Genomic DNA, 18,628 nt, shown 5'->3' with positions numbered 1-18,628 from the left:
CGATTATAGGAAAAATCATAATTGTCGATTACTACCCTTGATATTGTAATCGCGATTATTAATGTTGATTAAAATATTAAATTACCATGTCACGAAGTATGCAACCGTGTTGTTCTTCAGAGTAGCAGATTTCAATGGTAGATATGAGCTGCGCTCCAGTTTCTTTTAAGCATCTTTTAAGCATTATATTGTATTTTATATTGTAATAATGTTTGTTAAGGTAAGGCAAATTAAAATGATTTTAAATGTATATCTTTGGTATATAATAATTACAATTATTGCTAAATTACTGCTTAAATTATTAGTCCACGTACAGTAAGTAATATGGCATATTCAATATTCAAACTTAACAGCTGATTTACTGTAAAAAAGTGTACTTGAGCAGTAGTTGAAGTAATGTCATTTGTTGAATGAGACTCATTCAGCTTTTTGATTTAGTGATTTCAGTCTAATTTTGTGGATTATATAAACTTGAAAATAAACCTTGTTCTCTTAACCTGCTATTCTAATTTCATTAAAAGCGGTCAATTAGGTTTCTCTAAGTATTGTACGTCTGACGTAATGACGTCTACCTCCTTTCCACATTTTTCCACCAGCAATTCAACTGCCATTTTCTCATATCAAGATGCTACTCGTAAAGAAGGTAAGCGCATGGGACTTAATTCTAACTCTACTAATAATGCAAGACAAAATAGAATTTTGTCATGAAATAATGTTAAACTGAATTGGCCAAATTGTGTTTAAGTGTTCAGACTTGCTGAATCAAACCAGCGATCGTTAAGTCATGGTAACGTTAACGCTAGTTAGATGATAGTCTTCTAAAATTAGTGTAAATGTTTATGCATTTTTGACGGTTTTAAGAAACATTATGATGTGTACCACTTATAGTAACAATAGCCTGGTAGTCTAGTTTTTATATTTCAGCAACTTGAGTTGTATTTTATATTGTGTACTGTAGCTGCTTTTGAGCACATTAGTGGCAATACAGAGCTGGGTATGGTTAACGTTAGCTTGTCATCAAACCAATGCAGGGCCCAGCTCACGCAATTCCTTTATACTCATGGCGATGGTGATATGGAAGGTGTAGGCTGCAGTAACACTCCAGTGTTTCCCATAGAACAACTCCCACCAAGCCCCCAGATATGCCAATAATAACGACAAATATCAATTTATTTGGCAATAAGTTTAGAAGCCTCTGTACTGAAATGGTGCGAGAGCACAAGCATGTCATACTTTACTATCGGATCCAGGTTAGCTAACCTATCATACTATGGGATGAAGGATTTACACACCAATTTTTACCCGTGTTTAACTAGTGGTTAATTAAAAATAAAATTAGGGGAAACACTGCTCTGCTTAACCGCACAAAACTTAAGCTTAACCAAGAAATTCTCGCTCCCTAATGTTAATGGATTTCTTCTTTTTTCCAGAGTGATGGTTAGCTACTTTAGACTGACATAAGACTCATTGGACTACCTAAGGTAAGTTCTACTAGAATATTGTGCAGTCACGCTATTGATTATTGTGTCTCTATATACAAGTCAGGGTGTTCTGAAGTGAATAATATAGGCCTAATTGGACAAAGTATTTTCAACAAATATATTAAAAGTGAAGTGCTATAACAGTTTGGTGGAGGATTTAGCGGGCAATCACTCCGTGGTGACATTTTTGGCAAATCAAGCAAACAAGGTAGGAAGCTTTTATTAATTGTTAGGGCTGTCTGACTGGAAGAGGTTTTGAAGGGGAGCGGGAGAGCTTCACTCCGACGAGGCGTGTGAAGAGTAATTTAAAGGTGGGGTATGTGATTTTCTTTTTTGACCATTTTTTCAAAATAACTTGAAATCCTATTCCTAACCCACTTACTGGCTGTAAATTAGAAGCACTGAAATGAAAATTAAGCAATTTAATCATCTGTGGAACGGGCAGGACTCGAAAAACTCCAGCCAATCATTTTCAAGACCATCTAGAATCATTGGACAGAAAATGTGTCAATCAAACGGTCGTACCATGCCCCCTCCCCCACCACCCTGGCGCGCGTGTCCCGTTCAGTGCGCATACTCAAAGCTCGTGACCCAGTAACAGGAAGCGATTGTATTTATGTATGGAGAATAGAGCTTTTATAGTGCTAGTGGGGTTGTTCCACATTTCTATGAATCCTGTTTTGAATAGAAGACCGCTGTACAGATGCCAGGGCTGGCTATGTTCTTTTTTTTACAGTTATGAGAAAATCAGCTCTACACCTTTCAAGAGTGGTATGCGAACCCCTCCTCCTGCTGTGTCAACAATTTGCTCTGAAAAATTGTCTGACAGGTGAATGCACTGTTTGACTAGTGAGTCTAGAACACTGCTAGAACACTGCGCATCTGAGTTTTCGCTCGTGCATGACTGCGCGTCCATGTTTTTCGAATGGGTGGAGTCAGGGCCAGCGTTGGAGGAGAGAAGGTAGGACCTTAGAGTTGTGTATTTTCAAAATCTGCCGGCCGTTCTGCAAATCACATACCCCACCTTTAATTATACTATTGAAAGTATAAGAAGTCGCTGAGAGAGCTGTTTAAGGGGCAACAGCAAACAGCGCAAGTGAAACGTGCTCTGTGAGGGGGCCCAGGTGGGCATGGGTGAAGCACCACCCCGGCAGAGTGCGTCCCTGGACGAGAGGTCCATTGGCACAGTAAACCTGCTCAATCTCTTCCACCTCAGATAGGGGTACCCCGAGCTTAGTGAATCAGGCAGTTAGGGATTCAGATATTAGTTATAAAATAAATAATACAATAGGGATTGTTTTGCCAGGGATGCATCAGGAGCGGTCCAAAGTAAGTAAATAAATTGTGACCCTAATTGGTATGGATCAGTATATGTGACCAGGATGTTTGTGAAGAATACTTTGTGGTGAAATTGGTAGAAATCCATTATTGTTGCTGCTATAGTTAATTTATCCGCGTAAAATATTTGCTGCTAAAATCTTTTCGGTCGTGATTTTCAACTGTGACCAAGGAAAACGTCTGATAAAGGGAATTTTCTGAGTAGTTCTGACCAAAACGAGCAGGGCACACGCTGTAAACAGCTCTGCTCTGACGAGCTCAAATCGAAGAAATGTGCATGAAATCAAAAAGTTAACCCTTAGCGGACTGGACAATGTTTATTCTTGGGCTGTTCTTTTCATGTCATGAATGAAGCCTGATGTAAGATTTTGTGTAATGTACGAGTTAGCTTTCGATCTCCTCTTGAGACTTTGCCGCTGGCTCTACCAATTTCACTGCAAACTATACTTCAGTAAATTTTGGATTCTTTAATTGAACTTCTCGACTCCTGGTTTTTCTTTCTCCATATCTGGTCCGGGTCATAACTGTTATACCCCTAACAGTTAAGTCATGTGGATAACGTAACTTGTGTTTCAAACTATATTAAAAAAACAACACCCTGAAAGGTGAACGCTCCTGAAAACTGAGCCTCCAACAGCGAACATGCAAAAATAAGGCTTTTACCTTTTAATATATTTTTAAATAAATATTTGGGTGGGAGACATGACATGCAATTCTACCCGTCCATGATGTCATAACCTACTAAAAATGGGTATTTGTTAAAAATATATATCTTCATGTTGTTCCTCTGACAAGATATTATTCCAGCATATCATAGCTGTAGTTGGTGTATAAAGACCTCTACTTCAAATTTTTATCTAAACATCAAAATTGTCATGTGGTGTGACTGTCCGGGATATGTGTGACCTTACTAATATGACAATATATATCAGCAAAGTATAAATAATTGATAGATTTACAGTTTAAGTAACAGAATTAGGATATTTCAACAGACACAGAAAGTGTTGATGTCTGTGTATGATTTTAAAGCAAGTTCTGTCCAAATACATTTTGTCCGTAAAATGGGCGTCATATGGTGTGACACTGCAATTTATATTTTGAATGGGAAATAATTTGGACATCATTATGATGAAGAGGTCCACACTCAACCAGGAAGTTGCAGTGTCATCTCTGGAGTGGTTTGCAAGGTCAAGAGGTGAGTTCTGGCTTTTTAATTTTTGATTAAAAAGCTCTGTATCTGATATGCTCACTAGTGGTCAATGTTTTGTGTCTTATGGTGTGACATTATTTACATAAAAATAAAACACTTTTACACAAATTTTACTTATTAATTCTTTAAAATCATTCCTGCCATGTGGTAATTTACATGCTAAGTATAAGCTAGCTGTTTTTAGTTAACCAAGAGATTAGCTTAACTGAACAAAACATCATATGGTGTGACACTGTATCATATGGTGTGACTGTTTTTCTAAGTCACACCATATGATATATTTGTCACACAATATTACATATTACAAACATATTTATCTTTTTTAATGATAAATAAATAACTATTCAAAACATATTAAATGAATTTAATAGTGAACATTAAATTACCTATACAATTAATGTATTTCTTTTCAATTTTTTTACTTAATTTAACCATGTTTCACCATATTTGCAATGCTTTGCCTATTAAAAGATGCAATGTTTTGTCTGTCAGGCAGAAATGTCAAGTAAAGAGAGGACACAAAAATACAGGGAAAGACTCAATGCTGACCATGAAAGGAGAGAGGAGGTCCTGAGGGAAAGGAGGAAAAAGTAAAGAGATCATGCCAGTTCACACAGAATAGACACCTACTATAGGGATGAAAGTCTAGGCCACAACATAGTGTAACTTCAACACATGATACTATTATCAAGATGGTGAAACTGAAAGGAACGAAAATATCTTAATTACATATTTTTCATTACCAGGTATAAAGAGAAGAAACAAAAGGGAAAACTCAAGGCATTCAGTGTACAGTCTCTTCCTCCTTCAAGACAAGAAAAAATGAGAGAGATGCACAAAAGAAATACAGAAAAAAAAAGAAGTGAATGCCATTATGAACCTAACCCCTCCATCTCTTGAAGCATCAGCTTTCGGCTTTTCAGCTTCAACTGATGTTTAAAGATCCCATGTGAAATACACATTTTTGTTTTTGTTTAAAGATTCATTGGATAATGCAAATGATACATTGTATGTTTTTACTGTATCTGGTTTTACTAATATCTATGAATTTTCAATCTAAAACATTCAACTAATTGTAAATTGATTTGTTTTTTACTGTTTAACAATTATAATTGTTGTTACAACACACTCTCCTTTAATTTTAAATTGTTCATGTTGAATGTTCTTGAAGTGAGATGGTGAGATGGTGTTTGATTTACTCATATTTCTGAGTTTCTTATAATTTTAAAAGTTTTAAAACAATGTTAGTATGTTTTTTGATTTTGATTAATGTTAACTGAATTGAATTAATTGAATGTTGAATGCAAATAAAATACAGTTTTTTGCATTGACAAATTGTGGTGTGGTGCAGTTCATCATATAGTGTGACACTATATAATGTGGTGTGACATTCAGAATTGTGCCAGTAAAAATACTTTCTTAATTATAAATCATAAAAAGTCAACGGAACACAAGAGAAATAGTATCAGCAAGAGTCACAATCATTTTCATAGATTTATAACCGGGTTTAACATAATTAATCTAAAATATCTGGAAAGGCTGAGGAGAGATGACTTCCTTTGCATGATGATTTAGAAAAACAATACAAAATCTAATGAATCTGCACAAAAGAAATGTTAAATCTTAAGATAGTAATGATAACGATTTATGTTGAAGTTAGTTACTTAGGAGAGTATATCCCATTTTCATTTTAAATAGAATAACTTTTGTCACACCATATGACAATTTTAGGCACGAATGCAACAAATTGGTGAATAAATCCAATTTCAAATACAAAATCTAAAAGACCACATATATTTTGGGAAATGCAAGAGTCAGTACAACACAACTAATTTTTTTTTTATGCCTAATATTTGAAGTAAAAAATAAAAACTTTTTTCAGGCTTATATGTCTCCCACCCATTTGCAAATATCCTGCTGCCCTTGACCTCAAACCTTTTTTGTTGCATGCTTTTTATACTTAAAGGGTAGGTTTAAAAAGTCAGATGTACAAAGCAGAGTTCACTAATATATTCTACCCACCTTCAAAATTCATTTCAATGTAAATGATGGGGCACCCAATACAGGCCTTTTTTGTGTAAAAATTAGTGTTCCTGTTCAGTTGTACATAGAACAAGGGCAATGTATTTTTTTCCCCCACTTGATTTATATTGAAATTACTTTAGGAAGGAGGTCTCTTTGAACTGCTCAAGCACTACAAATTGCAACATGTGCATTATGGATGGGGCCATTCATATCCTTGCACTTACCGTAATTTCCGGACTATAAGCCGCAACTTTTTTCCCACGCTTTGAACCTCGACGGCTTAAACAACGATGCGGCTAATATATGGATTTTTCCCGCTTTCAAATTTTATTTAAAAAAAAAAAAAAAAAACATTCTGTGACGTGCTCAGTTTTTTGGCAGCATGAAGCTTTCATTAGACCAATGAAATTGCCGAACGGGTTAAAGTCAAATCAACTTTTTTTGTTTACTGTTTAGATTAAATCGAGCGCGCTCAAACTTCCCATCATTCTGATTACGGTAGTCATTTTGTCACCCTCAAGACACGGAGAAATGCATATGATGCAGCTTTCAAGTTGAATGCGATTGATCTGGCTGTTGGAAAAGGAACTAGAGCTGCTGCATGGGAGACGTTGGAAACAGCAGCGTGATGAATTGACTCAGTGCAAAAAGACAACTAAAGCTGAGGCTATTCAACTCCGACACCGAAGGAGATGACTTCAGTGGTTTCATGTGCACAAGAGGAGGAAGATAGTGACCAATGACTTTCTTGCTAGGCTACTGTTTACTGCTAATTATTTTTTTTTTTGTTACAAGCCGTGTGTGGCAGCGGGGGCGTGGTCAAGCGCCCGTCCGGGAGAGAAAAGCGGTAAGGGAGCTTACACCAGAGCTAATGTCTAACACATGTGTCTAATTTCAGTAAGCGTGGGGAGAGCGGCATAAAAAGGCAGCAGAGAGAGTGTGTGTGTGTGTGAGTGAGTGACAGACACACGTCAGTCTAGTGTTGGCGCATAGAAGTCCAAGAATTGAGAAACTTACATTGCTGTGGCCATTAAAAGCCTTACCTGGAACGTCAAGTGCCCTGCTTCACGTGTCCTTCTTGGGAAAACTGTCACCCTGACACCAGTGTGACAGTTTTCAGCACTTGATGCAAGCGCCCTTACCGCTTTTCTCTCCCGGACGGGCGCTTGACCACGCCCCCGCTGCCACACCGTGTTTCGTTAAAGCCTATTTATTTTTGTTACAAGCAGTGTTTCGTTAAAGCCTGTGTAAAGTTCATTTGTTTCAATGTACCGGTAGGCACCTGCGGCTTATAGACAGGTGCGGCTTATTTATGTTCAAAATAATATTTTTTGGAAAATTCAGTGGGTGCGGCTTATATTCAGGCCAGCTCAATAGTCCGGAAATTCCGGTACTTAAATTGTACATGTAGATTCAAGACCTGGAACGCCTTATTGAGCCATTTGTCAAGAAATCACCCTGCCCAACAGTTACCAAAGCCGTATCCACATTCAAATGCCATATTTGAGGTCATAATCAGCTCTCCACAGAAAGGGAATATTTTCAACACATCTTTCAGCATCTTAAAAATAAGGAAACTGTAACATGCGTGTTCAAAAGTTGTGTGTGTGTGTGTGTGTGTGTATATATATATATATATATATATATATATATATATATATATATATATATATATATATAAAATATATGAGAACTTCAAAAGTCATATATACAGAAAACACTCTGGCACAGTAAACGTCTTTAAGCTTGGGATAAATTCTGTTGAAGAATATTGTGACTGTGTTGCCAGTGATAAATCAGATGGCGAAACCATAGAGGGCAATGTCAATTTAGATTCTGCTTTTGACAGTGGGTTTTCAGAAAATTTGGAGAAAGATATTGAGCTTAAAATTGCTTCAGTTTTGCTTAAGTTAGAAATATGTATCTTGTGTTTAATGCAGCTGTAAATTAGCCTTTACAGGAGTTAAACATTTTGATTGGCTCTGTCTCTCTGCCCATTACTCAAAAGACAATTTGCCTTGTATTACAAGATCATGGATGCCAGTTTGACAAGTCAGTTGTTGAAAAACTAGCCAGTACACTCTGCGAGATACACCCTGTTAAAAAAGCAATTTGAGATAAAAGGTCCACTTTCCATATATATTCTTATACTTTCAGTCAAGAATATATTCTTGACTGAAAGAAAAGTAAGTCATTCCAGTATATTTAAATTCTGAAGTCTTTGCAGCAAATTCTCTTCTGTCTTTCCTATAGTTTCCCAACCCTATTTCATATCTATGCATAGTAAGGTCCACCTACCTAAAACTAATGCAGTCTAATACCACAGTCCTACAATAAATTCTCCATCCACATTATCCTACTTAAAGAGAAGTCAACACCCCAATCAGAAATTAGTGGGACACCTAGAGTGGATTTGCCTCACATGTTGAACCTTACTAACTGCTTGTGTTCTCTTCTCATACTGCCATGGCTGGTTTGACACCTGCAAGTCTGAAGGTGATTTTGGGAGAGAACAACACTGAAAAACTGACTCTTCCAAATGGCATACCAGAGACAATAGATGAGCTTCTAAGCAAGATAAAGACTATCTTTGGGTTAAAGGGCAACATCAGACAACAATACATGGACCAAGTATTTGGCAATTACTTTTTCAATCTGAATTCTACTACTGAACTTAAGGATTTGGGGACAATCAAGGTGATCCACCAGCAACCAAATCCACATTTGAGCAGTGCCATTGAGACCACATCATCCATTTCATTCGAGTCTGATGACTGTTTCGTTGGCATCAAATGACACAGTCCTCCTCTCCTCCACTGAGCCTGTATCATCTCGAAAACAACAGTGGCCAGAGGCCTTTCCAATACCCCAATTTTCTTATGACACAGATTCAGAGCACCATGTGAGCCACAAAATGTTGACGTAAGCTCCCAAATGATGTCTGATATCCTGAGTAGACTTCCAGAAGAAATTTACAAATACAAGGCCTACCCAGAGGATGCACATTTCAGCATAGTTGCAGAGGCCTTGATCAAGAATCACCCATGTTTGAAGGAACCTGGCTCATTCAATGGCTGCTATGGTAACTTCAGGATGGAAAGTAATGGGAAACTTCAGGACTGAGCTCAAATTGCAGGGGTGTCCAGAGATGTCAATAAATTCCCTGAAATCCAAGGCTACTACAGATGCTTTCCCTGCCAAGAAAGTGAAGAGGCCAAAACGCAGAATTTTTACAGTGGCATTTCTGCCGTAGGTCTGACTGTTGGACTGGAATGTTGAAGGGAATCTTTTGGTGTCTAGTTTCACATCCTCAGGTAGGACCAACAACATAAGCATAGTACGAACCCACAACATCAGCGTCGACTAAAATTAACGATTTAAACAGTTTTACAGCTCAAATAACACAATTTTTAACAGAAGGATTTATGCAAGTGCATTTATAAAATGATAAGCTTCACATTTCTGCCTTTAAATCCTCAAAGCATTGCACCCTTTCACATCCATTGTAAGTGCCTCACTGTAACCTTGATTTTGGCTTTATTTAAAGGAGGGACGAGTCAAAATTAAAAAAAATTGTGGTAATCAACATTGTGTCATAACACTGTTAATTGAGCTTAACTTGTACGGAATAGTGCTGGAAACAGATCCAGTTCTGAACTCTAAAATACTGGAATTGTATGATCTTCGTGACTTTCGGTTCCATTAACGGTTCTCCTACATGCAATTTTCCACCGATGTAGCTGGAACACCATCCTCAGATACTCTGACAGTGTTTCCAACAGCACATTTCTGTAGCAGCACTGCCCTTTACTGACTAAACTTAAGAACCAAGAACTGTTAATTGAAATTAAATCAAGCCAGAAGAATAATCAAGCAGTGCATTTACTGACCGATTGTTCATATGACAATGCATAATTAATGATAGGGCTTCAATAACTGTTTGGTTATGCTGTGAAATCGGACATCATAAGACTACAAAGGACATTTCGGATTGCTGGATTAATGGTCGCCCCCTGTCCTCCCTTCAAGTAGGCCTATATGATACAAGTTTTATTGATATTTGCCTTTCTATCATTAGACAAGACAGTTAAGAAACAGATGAACACTTTAACGCATCCTGGCTCTGATATGCGGGTCATTTAAATTAGACTGTTGAACAAAGGTCTATTATTTTAGTAACACAATGGCACGTAACAAAACGAACTCTGATTGGTCGTTTACATGTCTAAGTTGATCCTTCACATGCAAGCAGGAAATTCTCTGCACCCTCGTGGCCTTAAGAAATCAATCAGCCAAATTGGAAAAATTAAAATTCCTTAATTTCGAAAACCAGATGATTTATCAGCCTCTGCGATATATCGGTCAACCACTAGCCAAAAGTATATGGATACCTGAACACCCAGATGTGCTTGCCGATCATTTAATTTCAAAACCATATTAGGGAGTAGAGGTCGACATATCGATATATAGGTTTTGCAGATTAATCGGTCCAGATAACGATTTCTGGAACTATCGGTTATCGACAAAAATCCACACCGGTAATTTTCCCCATTGTGTCCAGTGCTGGAGTGGCTGGGAAGGGCGCGCTGTCATTATACAGTATGAGAGTGGCCTTAAGAGGTGAAATAAAAACTATCACTGATGCCTCATGGTGGTGGTTTTGACACTTACATTAAAAGCTAACCTCAAGCAGTTAGAACAATGTGACAAAAAACACACAAGTCCAACCCAAATGTTTAAATAAAATGTATTACCATCTATTTGCATTAGTTTATATCCAGTTATGTTTAAGCTTTAGCCAGCTAAGTTGTATATTTAAAGGTAGTGAGAGATGAGAAAAATATCTTCATGCATTCAAGAGAAACGTATAAATAAATCAGAAACGCATCTGATTTTAATTCATTATGTATCCTCACAGTAATACAATTTTTTTTGTCTTTTTGATTAGATAATCAAGTGATGTGTGTGTGTGTGTGTGTGTGTGTGTGTGTGTGTGTGTGTGTGTGTGTGTGTGTGTGTGAGATGAGTTTCTTGGAGAATTTAAATGACCGTAACAGTGCAAAATACACACAACAATATCACTGAATCTTATAGAAGCATTAAAAAAAAAAAAAAAAAAGCATAAGACATTGCAATTCACTAGTTTGCCCTAGTTTCACATTAAAGACCCCTCACCAGACGTGAAGTGATCAGCCACTTGAAGACGTGCAATAGCTCTGTGAATCACAAAAGGCTGTGTTTAATAAGTAAATATATAGTATGCGCAGCTCCATCGCGTCAGTGAATGCTGCTGCTCTGTTGACACACCCACCCTTGTTGCGCAATATTTGAGCGTTACTCAACTAACAACATCTCAGATGTAGATGCTCAATAGTTTGGTTCACTTATAATATGCATTTAGAAAGGCACTGGAGGTGCATTTTACCAGAATTTGAATAAGAAGCAAATTAAACTACTGTGAACTTACCTATAAACAGACACATACAGGACTTCTTAGAGAGTTTGAATGTAATGTCAAAATAAAAGCGTGAGGGTTTAAAAAGTGCAAGATTTAAATATATTACTGTTGAATTTATTAATAATCATTTATTATTATTATTATTATCATCATTAGTAATTGTTTGCATTTTATAATAATATTTAAGTTGAATGGGTTCCAAAAAATAACTGTGAATGAAAAGTGAGCTGATATCTTTCAACTAAATTGAACAAAAAAGTCCAGATGCAAGTTGAAACATTTTTGGGGAAAAAAAATAAATAAAAAAAAATAAAATAAAACACTGGTTTCTTTTCTACTGAAGGCTTGAAGACTGGAATTACTGTTAATTTTGCTGCAACATTATCCAGTATACTTGTTAATAATAAAGTGTTTGTAAATAAGCTATACATTTATATTGAAATAATGTGTAGTTAGAGGTTCACACAAATAGCATAAGAGAGATCAAGCACTGATATTGGCCGATTGTACTGAAGTTGGTTCATCACAAAGATGTTCAATGGGGTTCAGGTCTGGGCTTGGTGCAGGGCAGTCAACGTTCTTCTACACCATACTCAATTAACCATTTGGTAGACCTTTCATTGTGTACACAGAGGCATTGTCATGCTGTAACAGATAAAGGCCTCATTCCACTGTAAATGTTTGTCTAAGGAGATCGCATGGCAGTACACTTGATTCTATGCACCAGTTAATAATGGGTGTAGCTAAACTTGTTCATTAAAATAGGGGTTTTCCACATACTTTTTGCCACATAATGGATATGCAGTTTATTAGCTGCTTCTGGATGCTCTGAGTTTTTAAAACGGTTTAGCATTGAACTTGTGAAATTACAGTCTGCAAACCAGAGCAAAAGGTGAAAAAAACATTGGCTTACCATTTATCAAGCACATAAACGGTACGCACGTGTCTCAAGATGCAGGCTGTTGAACGTTAAACCAAATAGCGTGCACAACACCCCTAATATTGATCTGTTTTGTGATATAGACATGGTATACAGGCATTACATCATCTGCACTGGATATTGATAAAACCAACATCGGTCAACCACTAGCAAGTTCCATGTTAAAACAGGCCTAAACAAATAATTATAATGTAGCAACCCCAAAAGATATCTGGACACTAACCCAGAGTTAAAACATGAATGTAAAATTTAAACGAATTAGATGAAATGTATCAAACCAAGTGGCAATTGCAAACAAATGATGTTGGACCTTTTCTCAGGACTAACTTCTCTTTTCTTCACCAGTTCTGCAATTAATTTAACCAACGGATTCCAAGATGATTTTTAGTGGATGTATGAAGTCAGATCTCTTCAAGTTCATACAGGTGTTCTGGCAGAATAATCGCAGGTGCAGTTCATCACATTAATAGAGAGGTTTAATGCAGTTCTGTTAAACTCTCTCTGGCAGGGCGAAGGGCGGGGCCGGGTCGTGATCATACACACCCGGTCCCTTATCAGGCTAATCAAGCCTCCGAGAGGGATAAAGGCCGACTGCGGAGGATTGTGCGGCAGAGAGAGATAGTTTAAGGACATGTCCGTTTTTGTTTGTCTTTTGCTTCAGTTTTATATTAAAATATTATTTATATCATCAAGCCGGTTCTCGCCGCCTCCTTTCCACTGACTGCTTTCCACTGGTGCCAAAATCCGGGAAGGAGGAGGGATACGCCGTAGTAGAGTTCTCGCCATTACCGTCCACCCCAACAGAGCAGCCGCGGCCATCTGCAGGGGGATGAGGAGCCCGCCCGTGTATGATCACGACCCGGCCCCGCCCTCCCACACTCTCAATTCTTTATTTTGGTGGAAGCTTTTATTTTGAAAACTGAAGGAACAGAAGTTTCTGTTGTTTGTAGTCGAGTAGACAAAATCCTTTTAACACAGTGAAATTCTCTCATCTGCCTTGCTGTCCACAAAAACCCACTGTCATGGGGTTATTTTAAATTTGTATAGTAAATTGTAGCGGTCAAACAGAGATATGAGCGATTACACAAATGTGCAGCATTTTAGCACACGTCAGCAGGCCAAACCAAACTCAGAGAACATCTGTCAGGACACTATATAGATGGAAGTCCTGTGTATTGAGCACAGAACCACTCTGAAATCACTGGAAACTTGTGTAATCCACTGACACTGTTTACATGCGTTTTAGGACCGCAACTAACAATTATTTTGATAATGGACTAATCCAACGATTATCAGAACAATTATTCAACTATCCGGGACGATTATTGCAACGATTAATCATTAGCCCTTAACCGACTTTTCAGCTTGTGCCCTGACTTAAAAGATTGTAAAAATGTGCTTGCTAACAATAAAAAGGACAAAATCACCACTAAAAGTCATCCACTGAATTAAAAGGATTTAATTTAAATTAAGTTTAATTCACAAACATTCACTGCAAAAAATCCTATTATCAAGAGTTTTTATCTTGTTTTCCCTTCAAAATAGTCAAAAAAATCCTTAAAATAAGATACATTTACTAGAGAAGCAATGTATAAGATATTTAGATTTGCTTTAAGAGAATGTATCTTAAATAAGTGTATTTTTTCACTTGGTTATAGGCTACTTCTGCTAGTGCAGTAAATACAAAATATACATATATTCAAGATCTATTCTCTAAAACCAAGTATAAAAATCTTATATGCAGCTTCTCAGGTGAATGCATCTTTTTTTAAAGGATTTTATTATTTTACAATACAAATTATTTTTAGAAATGTGTTTTTTTTATTTTATATTCAACATTCGCAGCTAACAATCTTTTCTTCTGCAGTATAGCTGCTAAAGAATATGTACATTGTTTTAAAGGAGTTTTAGATATTTATATTGGAAAACAAGCCAAAACAAATCAAAAATGTATTTTGTACAATGGGGTGAAGACTCTCACCTTTTTGTTCACTTCAATCCATCTTTAACTCACAAAAAAAAAAAACATCTCATTAACAATGCTGCGTATTGCCAATTTTCTTCACGTTAAGAAATGCACAGTGACACATTATTATTCAATAAGTCACAAGCCATCATAATGCACACACATATAATGACTGTTAAAACAAATGTTGTCAATTGGAACTATACTGATTGTATTTTATTACCCTGTACATTTATTTGTCTTATAAATTTGCTCAAAACCCTGTGCGTTACTAATTAAATGTGGAAACATTTATATGTTCCAAGAGTCTATATAATGGACAAAATAAAACAAATTCCAACCAACAAATCCCATCTTTAGTGACTGTCTGACCCATTGTTAGACACTTTAAAACTTAACTGCTGTCAATGACTGTAAATGATAGCACAGCAATAAATGTAAATGAGTGGTAAATGAGTGTTCAGTAGTTTAGATCTTCAGTAAATGAGTGGTGCTCTGCTGTGTTACACACAACTACATCTCAAATGCAGATGTTCAAAAGTGCAGTTCGCTTAAATTCACTGAAATCGGAACGGGAGAAGCAATTCACCATCGTTTGAATGAAAAGCATATTAAACTACTGTGAACTAGCTCACCCAGACACTGTAATACTGCATTCCATTCAAGTCGGATGTGGGATATTCCCTTCTTGATATCTTCGATCTCAAACCATAAATGCATTCCACACGCACCAGTTAGTTTAGCAGGTGTTTGTCTGTCACCAGAGATGTCTCCTGGCTACCAAATTCAGAAACAATCTGCAATGTCAACATTTGTGCTACAGATGTACGATTATCAAAAGGGAGTATAATTTTCAGGGGTGTAGATTCCAGGGGATGGGGGAGGTAACCCCCAATGTTCAAGCTAAATCTACACCCTTGATAACTTACCATGTTTTGAACAACTGCTACTCTCCCAGCGTTTGTTAAACACATTTTAATATCATGTAATGTAGGAACTTTGACTCATTTATCGGTATTATTTAGTGCAACTGAATATTTACCACTTATTTTGTAGATCTTCCTGGGTGCCGACATGATTGTGTGACGTCACGCACCTGCATTTCGGCTAAATTTCCACACAACGACTTTCCAAGTTGGAATTACGACTTTGAGTGGTGTTCCATTGCACTTTTCCCAGTAGGAAGTTGGAAAATCCGACTTTCCAAGTTGAAAGCAACGCAGCACAGGGTCACCATCTTCCTGGAATATTCCGTCAAAATAAAAGCCTCAGGGTTTTAAAGTAAAAAAAAATAAAATTATGATTGAAATAGGTTATTTTTGTATTCTAAATTTTTTTATATTTATAAATATTGTTAGAAATAACAATAATAATAATTAAGATTTTAGTTTTTATTATTATTTATATTAATATATATACATTTTTTCTTAATAGGCTACATAGTTTGTTATCTATATTTTATAATAACACAAATTGAGTTTGTATGTTTTAGTTTCTTTACAATCAAGAGAGTACCGACAATTTGCTCCACACAGTTAGGTATAGATATTATAAACTGATTAATAAATGAACAACACTGATATTGCATCGCATTTCGGTATTGACCGATACCGAGAGTTCAGGTACTGGAATCGGATTGGGAGAGAAAAAATGGTATCAGTGCATTGCATCGTTGGTTATTTTGCTAAATTGTGATACATAAGGCTATTATAACTCACAGAAAGATAACTTAACCCAAGTCTTGGAAATTTTGACGTAGAAGTTTCAACAAGAGGAAACTGAGCCATGCATACACAGATATACAGTTCATAATTCAATACAACACGTATCTTCAAATTAAGGAGGAGCTGGCCAACATGGCAAGCAAATGGTAGTTTTAAGGGAATCTAACAAACTACTGGTGACTCAAAACCCAGTAAGCTGCCTACTTAGACTACAATGTATAGCATGACAGCATTTCTAAGCATCATTCAGAGCATGTGATGCTCAAACATATTGCCTATGTAGGCACTCGCAGTGGCGATCAGTGAGTGTCTTGAGTCAGTGATGAATGAAACGCGATTAACACAGACCCGCTGCGGTTGATAACATTACCCCCAATCCTCATGATCAATACGGCCGAGTGACTTACCTATTCCAGGAGCCACATAGATGAAGTACAGGCAGGTCGTGGACATGGAAAAGAAAAAGATAAAGGCCATTAAGGAGCGGTTGGACAACCGCATCAGCCGTCTCCACTTCCACATTGTATCTCCACTACGAGTTATCCCCGTAAATCCCATGAAAACTCGCAGATCGCAGAAAAGAGACGCTGGTCCGATGTGGTGAAACGGTCATCCGTGTGAATTGTGGCGGTGAATCAGGGCGCTGGTAAAGTCCGCATCGTTCATTCAGCCGGATGCAGCGGATGCTAGGCCGCACTGCTCGCTCGCGCTCTCCCAACAGAGTCAAGAAATTTCCAGATCAAAAAAATAAATAACAAATTGTGCGCCGCGGGCCTACATCAAACAGCGTCCGGGCTCAGCGCGCGGTCAATGAGATGCATTTTTGTTCGCTTGATTCGGCGTGTGCAGCTGCTACTTGATGTTCCGGTATGTTTCTATCGCAACGCCGAGTCGAGTGACCGCAGACACGCCTTGTCGCGTTGATGATGAGGTTTGGGAATGATGAAGGGAGTGGAAGTGATGATGATGATAAGGGGTCTGCCCTTTTTTCCTCTCACGAGTAACCCCCGCTCCAGTTGCCAGCCCCCCGCCCCAATACAATCCGGCGCGGAAAAGCGCTTGACCTGCGGGTGGGGGGGAACACAGATAAGTGGGATGGGAGCGATCAAACCGAGAGAAACGTAACGGGCTCGACAAGTGTCGTGAGTAATGAGTCCCCCTTGACAAAACGGCCTCCAGGGTGTTGCCGTTTGCAGTCTGATGAAAACCCTATCGTGTTATCGCGATAACTTGCAGCTACGTAGCCTGTATGCTAACCGCTCTCTGTTATTTTCAGCAGTACAGATGTCTGTTGTGTTGTACTATAACAGGCGAATTAAAAGGGAAAATTATATTTAATCCCTATACTATTATTTACAGTATTCATAACTTTTGCATGGATCTCAGGCTGGGAACTATCTAGTTAGTTAGTTAGTTAGTTAGTTAGTTAGTTAGTTAGTGTTAACTAACAATTAATCATCAATATAACGATTTTTTTAACGTTGTTTTATATTACGCTATTAAGTTTAATCAGGGGTGTAGATTCCAGGGGGAATGGAATGCAATAAACAAAACAAGCAGAAACATGTTTCTAAAATGAATTTATGAATATGACTAGGTAGCATTACAATTACGACACTGACCTGTTATGTTTTTATTACTTTATCCCCTTTTCTCCCAATTTGGAATGCCCAATTCCCAATACTTAGTAGGTCCTCGTGGTTGCACATTTACTTGCCTCAATCCAGGTGGTGGAGGAAAAGTTACGGTTGCCTCCGCTTCTGAGACCGTCAAGATTGTGATTATTTGTCACAATCTTGTTATTACGGTAATTCAAACACCATAAAACATTTACATTCAATGTTTTAGTAAACAAAGTAATTTTAAGAAGCTGATTATACTGTATATATAGACCTGCAGAAGAATGTTGATATGTGTATTAAGCCATAATCCCAATTAAACTGACCTACCCCAAAAATTGGAACTCAATCCACATCAGAAATGATGCAGTTATGATTAACAGAACCACTTAGTAGTAGTAGGATGAACAATCGGATATAAACACATCTCACTTTCAATGTGTTTTTTAACAGTAGAGCAAATAAATGCCATTACCAAGTGACCTTTCTCAGACTCTTTGACACACTTTTCAGATAACATTCCTATCATACAATCTTATACATGCTAATAACACAAAATAGACTAGATACAGCACTTTGTTGATATAATAATTATCTAATGTAACACATTTATTATAATTCCTCTCATGCTGGTAGGGAATGAAATGTAATAGCTAGTGTTTCTGTAGTCATAGTCCCAAAAATATTTAAGTCTTTACAAAACCAAAAATTAACACAATGGCCATTGGTCAGTGTGAAATAATTTTTCAAGAATGATGCTTGAATCAGATTTTATTTTTTCTCCAATGCTTTATTGTATTAGCAAAATATGGCCTGTGAGAGTTCACAACAGAAGTCTCAACAAAGCAAAGGATACATGATATGTAT

General features: G+C 37.2%; 1 protein-coding gene across 1 annotated transcript in view; it reads right to left on the bottom strand.

The window, feature by feature from the left end:
- LOC127623534 (beta-1,4-galactosyltransferase 6-like) overlaps positions 1-17,309 on the bottom strand; it is a 38,183-nt gene extending 20,874 nt beyond the window's left edge. Inside the window, exon 1 of the mRNA XM_052097903.1 lies at positions 16,550-17,309. Coding sequence (XP_051953863.1) covers positions 16,550-16,700 — 151 coding nt within the window. The 5' untranslated portion in view covers positions 16,701-17,309. The remainder of the gene's footprint in view (positions 1-16,549) is intronic.
- Positions 17,310-18,628: the final 1,319 nt, after the last annotated feature.

The sequence above is a fragment of the Xyrauchen texanus genome, chromosome 30 (genome assembly GCF_025860055.1).
Source record: "Xyrauchen texanus isolate HMW12.3.18 chromosome 30, RBS_HiC_50CHRs, whole genome shotgun sequence".
NCBI lineage: Eukaryota > Metazoa > Chordata > Actinopteri > Cypriniformes > Catostomidae > Xyrauchen > Xyrauchen texanus.
Note: the sequence above shows the minus strand (reverse complement) of the source record. Positions and strands in the feature narration are given on the sequence as shown.